Source organism: Meriones unguiculatus, chromosome 18, assembly GCF_030254825.1.
Source record: "Meriones unguiculatus strain TT.TT164.6M chromosome 18, Bangor_MerUng_6.1, whole genome shotgun sequence".
NCBI lineage: Eukaryota > Metazoa > Chordata > Mammalia > Rodentia > Muridae > Meriones > Meriones unguiculatus.
This window is the reverse complement of record NC_083365.1, coordinates 37985475-37994286: the sequence shown is the minus strand read 5'-3', so window position 1 is coordinate 37994286 and position 8812 is coordinate 37985475. Positions and strand designations below refer to the sequence as shown.

Sequence of the window (8812 nt, the reverse complement as noted above, 5' to 3'; positions counted from 1 at the left end):
TCCCCTATTGGCACATAGTATTCATGTTTAGAGTTTATCTTACAGACTTACTAGACAGACAATATAGCAATATATACAGACAATATAGTCCCTGCTCCAACACGACTCAGCATTGGGTGTAAACAGCTGTACTTACTTTCTGTGTCTACACACAGACCAGTTTCAAAGCTGCTCAGATACAGGCTAAAGGAACTGGTGGTGAAAGAGACAGTTTATATCCACCAGCCAGGGGCCTCAGGGGCCTCTGAAGCTACAGGCTGCCCAACATGGGCTCTGGGAATCAAACTGATCCTCTGCAAGAACAGTGCATGTTCTTAATTTCTGAGCACTCTCTCTAGGCCCTGGGGCTTATTATTAAAACTCCTGAAAATTAAGCTAATTGGTAAGAAATACAAAGAATTTTCAGCTAGGCATGGTGGCCCATGCCTTTAATCCCAGCATTGAGAGGCATAGGCAGGTGAGTCTCTGTGAGTTCAAGGCCAGCCTGGTATACAAAAGCAAGTCCAGGGCTACACAGAGAAACCCTGTCTCAAAAAAACAAACAAAAAAAGAAAGAAAGAAAAAATTGAAGACAGAGAGTGAAAGAGAGATGCCTGTAATTCCAACACTCAGGAAGACAGAGGTAGGCATGTCTTTGTAAATTCGAGGCCAGCCTGGTCTACAAAGTGAGTCCAGGACAGCCAAGGCTACACACACACACACACACACACACACACACAGGATCTTCAAAGTCATTGACTTTTTTTCTCAGTGTGCCAGAAGGTCATTCAAAGGCAAACAGCACAGTGTCTCCCAGCACCTGGCACTTACGTTGTTAGGACAGACAAAGCAAGTGCTATCTAGCAGCACATTCCATAGTGTACAAAGAGCTGAAAGATATCAAACACAATCCTTCCCTGTAGATCATTTTATTGTAAAAATGTAAGCAAGTACAAATCAACCTATGTGAAACCACTGTTAGGATCTGATTAATTGCACAGGAATAAACACTAAGTTTCAACAGTGCTAGAGTTACTCTTGGAAGACACTGGTTTATCAGTGTCTTTGTTTTTGTTTATAAGGACCTTAGAAAATTAAAAAAAAAATCTGAGTGGGCCATCTTTGTCTTCTCTTCGTGTGTGTGTGTGTGTGTGTGTGTGTGTGTGTGTGTGTGTGTGTACTGTATACATATCAGGCCATGAAGTACATGAGAATACACTAATCGCACCAAGAATTTATCTTATCTAATCAAATCATGTTTCTGGCTAGGAAGCCTTTCTTGTAATCATTTGAAAGGAAGTCATTTTAAATGAATAATCCAAACAGAAGTCCTGTGTAGATTCATGTTTCTGTTAAATGATTGCTAAGCCCTAACCTTTAATATCCCCCCTTGGGAAAGAGCATCAAAAGCATTGCTATCATTCACTCTAGAAGCCTGGATCATCATTTGAAAGACATCAGCGTGAGTCTGTGCTTCGGCAGGGGAAAATCCATGGTATGATGACAGGGGAGCCTTCTGCTCTGCCTCACAGGTTAGCTTTTTCCTTTGCAGCAAAGTGCGAGCCAGCCTGCGTATAGGTGTGAATTGCATTCTGTGTCAAAGGAAGAGAAGACAAAACCAGCAAGTTAGCTGACCCACAGGCACCTGGGGAATCTCTTAACACTACTCTGAAATTCATTCACTGTGAACGCTTTCATGCATTCTTGATAGCTCAAAGAGAATGTGGAACAGCTGCTGAACTGAGAAGACAATGCCAGTGGAAACCTAACTGTATCTGACCAAGCCCAGCTCGGGCTCCTCTCCCGCCCACACCACTCGGGGCTCACCTTAGGCTTCTCAGCATTGTATTTGTCCAGAAGACTCTGGATGCGGGCCCCGTAGTCAGGATGGACGTCAGTGAAATTCTTGACCTGGGAGCAAAGGAAGACACACATCAGCATCTCTCAGCCCTACACTGAGCCCCATCTCTAGTCCACTGTGCTTACTCAGCAGGGGAGGAAGGACAAGTAAGCCATCAGCAAGGAGTGCCACCAGCATATCAGGTTCTGGAGGAAGCCCTGGGGTCTATGTAAAATCTTCAGTCTATGGGCTGAGCTGCCTCAGAGGAGTCGCTTTACCTGCCTGAGCTTCAGTGTCCCCTCTCTCTAATGAGCAAGATAATCATGCTTCTGTGGTAGCCTAGAAACACAACATCTGATCTTTACGCTACGTTCCTGGCACATGGATCTTAGTGTCTTGGGTTTGTGGAAAGCCTGGTGAGCTTCAGGATGGAGCTGGTTTGCCAGACAAAAAAAATGAGCAGAGGATTTGAAGGTTAGGGCTTCCAATTCCACTCCTGAGACTCCGGAGAGGGCAGAGGGCCTGATGATGAGCTCATCAGCCACACGTATGCAAGAAGAGCTCCATGAGAGCCCTTGTATGACTGGGGCCATGGAGCCTCTGGGCAGGTGAGTGAGTGCTTGGAGATGTTGTAAGGGAGGTACAGCAGACAGCATGAAACCTGCTAGCCCTTACCATCTCCTCCACTTGATGAGTGCTTGAAATATTCTTTATGATGAACAGATAATCCTAGGTAAGGGATCTTCCTGAGTTCTGTGGGCTATCCTAGTGAATTACCAAACTATGAACCATGAGACAGTAGTAAGAACTTCCACGGGCCAGGATCTCATTTGACATCGAAAGTGGAAGGGATCTTACAGGGTTGACCCCCAGATATGTGGTTATGCCACTAATTCCAGGTGCTCTCTGTGACAACTGAACTCAACTGTAGGACAACTAACCACCACCAGAGAATTCAAAAACTTCTTGTTGTCTAGGGAGAAAGCACACAACCAATCTCATAGGCTAGTATGAGAAACACAGCTGAATGCCTGCCTTGCGCTAGCTGCCAGTTAACAGCTGACCTCCGGTGGGAACTTAACAAGCCGGGAATCTGCATGAAGGGACAGCCTTAGGTTTAGAATGATGCACAACTGGCATCAGCCAGGCAACTCCATGAAGGAGTATCCAGCCAGCCGGTGAGCCCCAGCAAATGCTGAAAGGACCTGGGGCACCAGGAACAAATGGAGAGCCCGAAGAGTTTCAGTGTATGTGAGAGGAGACAGACAAGGGAGACACAGCTGATTTAAACAGCAAACAAAAGAATCCACTCTAAACTCAACTAGATTTCCACACTCTGGAAAACAGGTAAGAATGAGTGCATGAATCACACCAGGCAAAACATGGAGACAAGATAATCAGAGTTTGACCGGGAATTGCTGTGCTGTCTAAAAAGTCATCTAGCTCAGTCAGGTAAATGAGAAACTGCTTTTCCTTGCAACGGTTCTTCCACACAGCCGCACTACCTCCATGGGCCAGCAGGTGTCACCTTCCAGCTACCAAAGACAGACTCACCGCTTTCTTCTGAATGAAAAGCTGAGCATCTTTCAGATGGCCTGCGATGTTCTCACACAGGCGTTTCCTCTCCTCCTCATTCAACACCTTCGTATAGAATGTCCGCACCTGCTCGGCAACAACAGCGCAAAAATAAATAAGTAAATAAAAATAGAACAACCACGGTACAATGAACAAAACTCGCCCAAGAGTCTGTATTTGAAATGCACAGTTTAAAAAAAAGAAATCGATGAAAAATTATAATTAAAACTATCCTCTGTGTTAATTTGTTTTGCATTAATTTGTTGATAACAGTTCTAGCTTTCTGCAAGCCACGACAACTGTGACTTCAACTTTAACTCCTCAGAGGCATACGTAATGCCTTCCCAAGGGGAAAGACCAGTCAGGGATCCCACGGGCTGAATATTTCCAGTATACTTCACTCGCTACGGTGACTCGCTTTCATTACTGCCACCCAAAGATAACGTGTTGAGCTGAGCTGCAGTACCTCTTCAGAACATTTAATGTAGTCTGTCTATGCAGGGAGGGAGGCGGGGGGGCGGGAAGGCGGGCTATCTATGTCATCTGCCATCTGTGTGTCCACGCACACACATGTGCACGGCCACGGCACATGTGTAGACGTTAAGGACAACTTGCGGGCATCGGTTCTTTCTTACATGTGAGTTCCAGAGATCAAACTCAGGCTGCCAGGCTTGGCTGCAAGCACCTTTAACCACTGAGCCATCTCACTGCCCCTAAAGGAATTTCTGGAAGCATTTCCCGTGGTTCACTGCAGCCCGCTGGGAGCCCGCTGTCAATTTTTTCGGGAATTCTGTAAACAGGCTATCTACACACATACAACTTTTTTTTTTTTTTCCTGCAACTTTTCTGAGCTCTTGGTCATTAAATCCTTGCTTTCCTAGTTCTCCAAAGCTTTTCTTCAAAAAAAAAAAAAATTATTTCATTTCATGGATATGAGTGTTTCGCCTGCATACATTATAATATATACCACATTTGCCTGGTACCCAGGGAGGTCAGACAAGGGTGTCACATCCCCAGGAACTGGAGTTTTCGATTGTTACGTGGGTGTCAGGAATTGAACCCTGGTCCTTTGCTAGAGCAACAATTGCCCTTAACCACTGAGCCATCTCCCCAGCCCCTCTCCAAAGTTTTAAATCTGTCTTTCCAATGTTCTTCATGAGAGGATATTTCTGGTACGCACAAGTCCTCTGAGCCTGATGTAGAAGGCCACTTAAATCATTTTTAAGGAAAACATGAAGCTTCTAAGGTATTTGTCACAGGACTTTTATTGCTGCACCGTTATGCTTTGAACTCGTAAGTTAACACCAGTGTCAAGGCTGGTTAAAGGGATGAGTGATAAGAAAACCTCTCACTAAAATAAGAGAGGTCAAAAGAGAGCTCATATAGCAAACCTTAATGTGCAAACGACAGTCTCATTACCTAACTGGTTCTAGGCCATCAGAGCTATATAATGAGACTGGGAGGTTATAAAAAAAAAAAAAAAGGCACTGACAAGAAAACCAGCCAAGCGCCCACCAAGGAGCCAAGAAAGCCGTTACCTGAGTGACATTGTCTTCGTTGGCGCTGTTGAAGCGCTTCACATCTGGGGAGCACGGGACACTGTGCTCCAGGGCTGAGAGCTGCTGCTCGGGCGCACTGAAGCTGTTGGGGTAGTAGTTGGGAGCACCGCCTTTAACAGGAAGCAGAGACATATTCAGGGGAATGACCGATGTCTACAAGGCATCGACTGCAGACATTTTGGTGAAGGAGCGGAGGAAGAAGAAGGCCCCGGCAGTCAGCAAACACACACCATGCTGGGAAAAGATCCCTCTCACCCCAGGTCTAGCTACAGGCTCGGGGGACGCTGCCCTCTCCAAGGGCCTCACTCTGAGTCTAAATGAAGAGCTCTCAGAGGCCTTGCCAACACCTCCTGGTGCCTACCTGCACCAGGAGGAAACTTCAGAGAGCTGATGTGGCAGCCGCTGTTACGAGGCCCAGACAGACACACTGTAGACCTGACAGTTTCGTTTGGATGCAGGCTCCATCTAAACATTGCTCAGCTGGGCAGAGCAACCTGGTTCTAGCTCAGTTCCCTCATTCCTAGACCCGACCTGGAGCTCTGAGATGAGCCTGGCTGCTGCATGGTCACCCTGGGGTTAGTGGGGAGGTATGGACTGGAAGCCTGTGTTTCTGTCCGTTTCCAAAGAAAACTTGACGATACTCTTCCTCACGCACCTTTAGGATTGGGGGGAGGGGCCTCTCTCTTTAGCCGACTCTAATGCTCTCCTCAAATCTTTTACTTTCCTCCCTAAACAGTTTAAAAAAAAAAAAGGAGGGGGATTTAAAAAAAAAACCTGTATTTGTAATATGTTAGCTTTCATTTATCTGGATTTATTGAACAAAATATTGGCAGACACAATCATGCATCCTTCATGATTCTGAGATAAGCAGGAAGGCTTTACTTTTTCTCATCTTGGCAGCTTTTATTAACTTTTATTTTCTGTGTGTGCAGCCGAACTTCTACCGCAGAGCATGCGTGGAGATCAGCAGACAACTCTGGGAATCAACTCTCTCCCGCCATCCACCATGTTGGTCACAGGGACTGAACTTGGGTCTTCAGGCCTCCAGCAGGGGCCCTTACCCTCTGAGCCATCTCCACGGCCCCTCGCTTGGTATGCTTACTTCCCGGGCTGCACACTGCTTCGGCTGGCAGCAGCAGGAGCCTGGCTACCAGGGCCCACCATGCCTGTACAGACCACTGCCTAGGAATGCTAGAAGCAGCTTCCGGGAAGCAGCCTGTGACTGGAATGCTTCCTGGCTCTCTGCCAAGACAGATTATCCACTGTGGATAATTAGGAGATGCCTCCTATCACAGTGAACAAGGCACCAAGGGTGTGTGCACGGGGGGAAGGGGGAGATGATTATGGTGATCAGTTATTCAGAAAGTAGGCCTAGGACAGCTGCGTCAGTGTGAAAAGCAAAGAGTCCAACAGCTAACCACCACAATATTTCTTCACTAAGAATTCGCCCTTTGAAGGAAGGCTTTTAAACTCTGTTTTCAAATACATTCTGACCTTTACTCAGTGGGAGTTGTCGTGGAGGTGTCCATGACTGGGAACAATTAGGCTCTTTCATGAGAATTTCCAGGGCACAGCCCAAATGCCCTCTGAAATCAAGTTAGAGAACAGCTACCCCCAGAGCAGCTTTCTTACAAGTGTACCAATGGGATGTAAACACGAAACAATTAACTATAGTGAAGCTCAAGAAAAACACGGAGTCTGTGCCATGCGCAGCTGCAATAACAAAAGGACCACAAAAGAAGGTGGGGGTGGGGCTGGAAGAATGGAAAGGCAAGATACAGACACAGGGAACGTTGACTACTCTAGGCCTGTGCCTCTGGAGTCCTACGGGAGCAGAAACACCACACTTCCTCAGTAGAGTTTGGCAGGAAGGGTATAACCTCAGTAAACACCAGAGAGGCCAGGAGTAAGGACAGGAGAGCAGAGCACAAAATGGCATATTAAAAAAAAAATTTAAATGTGTAAAAATGGCCACTGAAAAGCATGGCAAGAAATATAGAAGAATGCAATCGTTGTGGCCTCTGGGTGTTTGAACTGTTAAGTGGGTTTTTGTCCTTTATTTTCTAAGACCCCTTTAGGGTACATATATTGTTTTTATGGGAGGTGCACACAACAATATAGGACGCCTTTAATTTTCATACAGGTAGCTACGGCTACAAATAAACATCACTGGTCAAACTTCTGCAGAGATCTCTTTCCATAGCTATTAAACACGGGCCCGGAGCAGGAAATTAAAAGCTAAGATATTTATTAAACTGCTATATTAAAAGAAAACACATCACCCAAATGTTCTGCTTGTCTAATCAGAATTAAAACCATAGGCTGGCTGTGTGACAGCATCAAGAAGGTAATTAAAAGCTCGTGCCCTTGACAAATGAACCTCAAAACACTCAAAAAAAAGGCCTCAGCCCGGGTAAGAGTGACTTGAGAAACTGTGCATTTTATAACTAGGTTGGATACACTCCATTGTGTAAGATCCTCCTCTTAGCCTTCCTCTGCGGAAGGCAACCTGAGGAGGAAACTCTCAAGAAGGTATAGAAAACAGATAGAAACCAGAACCGAGGGCGGGAGGCTCAAACCTCCACTACTGAGGAGATGGGGTGGCCAGCAGCACCTGTATGGCGCCTCACAGCAGAGGAGGACTCAGGGCGCTGGGTGGAGAACCGCTGGCCTGGTATCCCAGCCCACCCACTCCCCACGCCCTCTGCCCTCACGAGGAGTCAAACACATCCAGGCCTACCCTGGTTGTCGTGCATGCACATGGGGCCGTCACGCTGGTAGTTGGCCACTCGAGCGCGATAGGGACAGTTCACAGGTATCTGCAGGTAGTTGGGTCCCAGGCGGTGGCGGTGAGTGTCCGGATAGGAAAAAAGGCGCCCCTAGAGTAAAACATGCAACATACGTTACAGACAGCCACTTACGGAACAGGAAATGATCTCTAAGAGGCATTCTAAAGTTCAAAGTGCATGATTACCGCATCAGCCTGCCTAGCTCTGCTCGGGGGAGTCAAGCCTCTTCCCACTTAGAAGGTGCAGTCTTCCTAAAGAAGCCATCCCTAACTGGACACGCCATCTGCCCAACTACACCCATCCTGGACAATGATGCCTACCTGCTCCCCAGGACACAACAACAGTGCCTAGGCCTGGTATTTCACATCTCACCTCACCAGAATCCTGAATTAATCTCCCCAGCCCTCTCTACTCCAAGGGAAGAATTCAGCCTCTGCTCCTAAAGCACGACACAACTCTACAACAGCTGCGTGGAAATTGTTCCAAGAGGCAGCTCCCATGGTGCACGGCGAACCAGACATCCTGTGCTCTGGGACTACTAACAAGCACAGAGAGAAAGCTGCGGTTGGGCCCACTGGCCCTCCACAGCCACAGGTGACAAGTGTGAGGCTAACTAACTCGGATATTGAAATTGTGCCTCATGTTTCCCAAGGCAGGATGAGAATCATCTTGACGTCCCTTTTAGGAAAAAGCTTTAGGATTTGCTCTGCATTGGCCTTAATCTCCGACCGCTGACTCTCATTATGCAAGGTTTTGCTCCATGAGCAATTCCTCATTCACTGCCTTGATTATTGTCCTGACTCTCAAACAGTATTCTCATGTTTCTAATTACATAAGGCAAAAAACAAACAAACAAAAAACGGTTTAAAAAAAATAGAAAGGAGACCATGAGAGGGGACGAAGAGATTTTAAGGGAGAAGGAAAAATAGAGGGAGTAATAGAATAAATGTGACATAAAAGCGAAAGCAAAGCAAAGTATGGGGAAGGAGGGAAGATGAAGAAGGGCAGAGAGGGAAGGAGACATATATAAAAGCAAAGTATAAGAACAATATGTGTGTGTGTGTGTGTGT

The 8812-nt window shown here is 46.5% G+C and overlaps 1 protein-coding gene across 1 annotated transcript in view; it reads right to left on the bottom strand.

Moving 5' to 3' along the window:
* Window positions 1–892: 892 nt before the first annotated feature.
* Cat (catalase) overlaps window positions 893–8812 on the bottom strand; it is a 32555-nt gene continuing 24635 nt past the window's right edge. The window contains exons 9-13 of the mRNA XM_021658766.2: window positions 7694–7832; window positions 4933–5063; window positions 3374–3481; window positions 1807–1890; window positions 893–1571 (exon numbers count right to left, since the gene is read on the bottom strand). Coding sequence (XP_021514441.1) covers window positions 1506–1571; window positions 1807–1890; window positions 3374–3481; window positions 4933–5063; window positions 7694–7832 — 528 coding nt within the window. The 3' untranslated portion in view covers window positions 893–1505. The remainder of the gene's footprint in view (window positions 1572–1806; window positions 1891–3373; window positions 3482–4932; window positions 5064–7693; window positions 7833–8812) is intronic.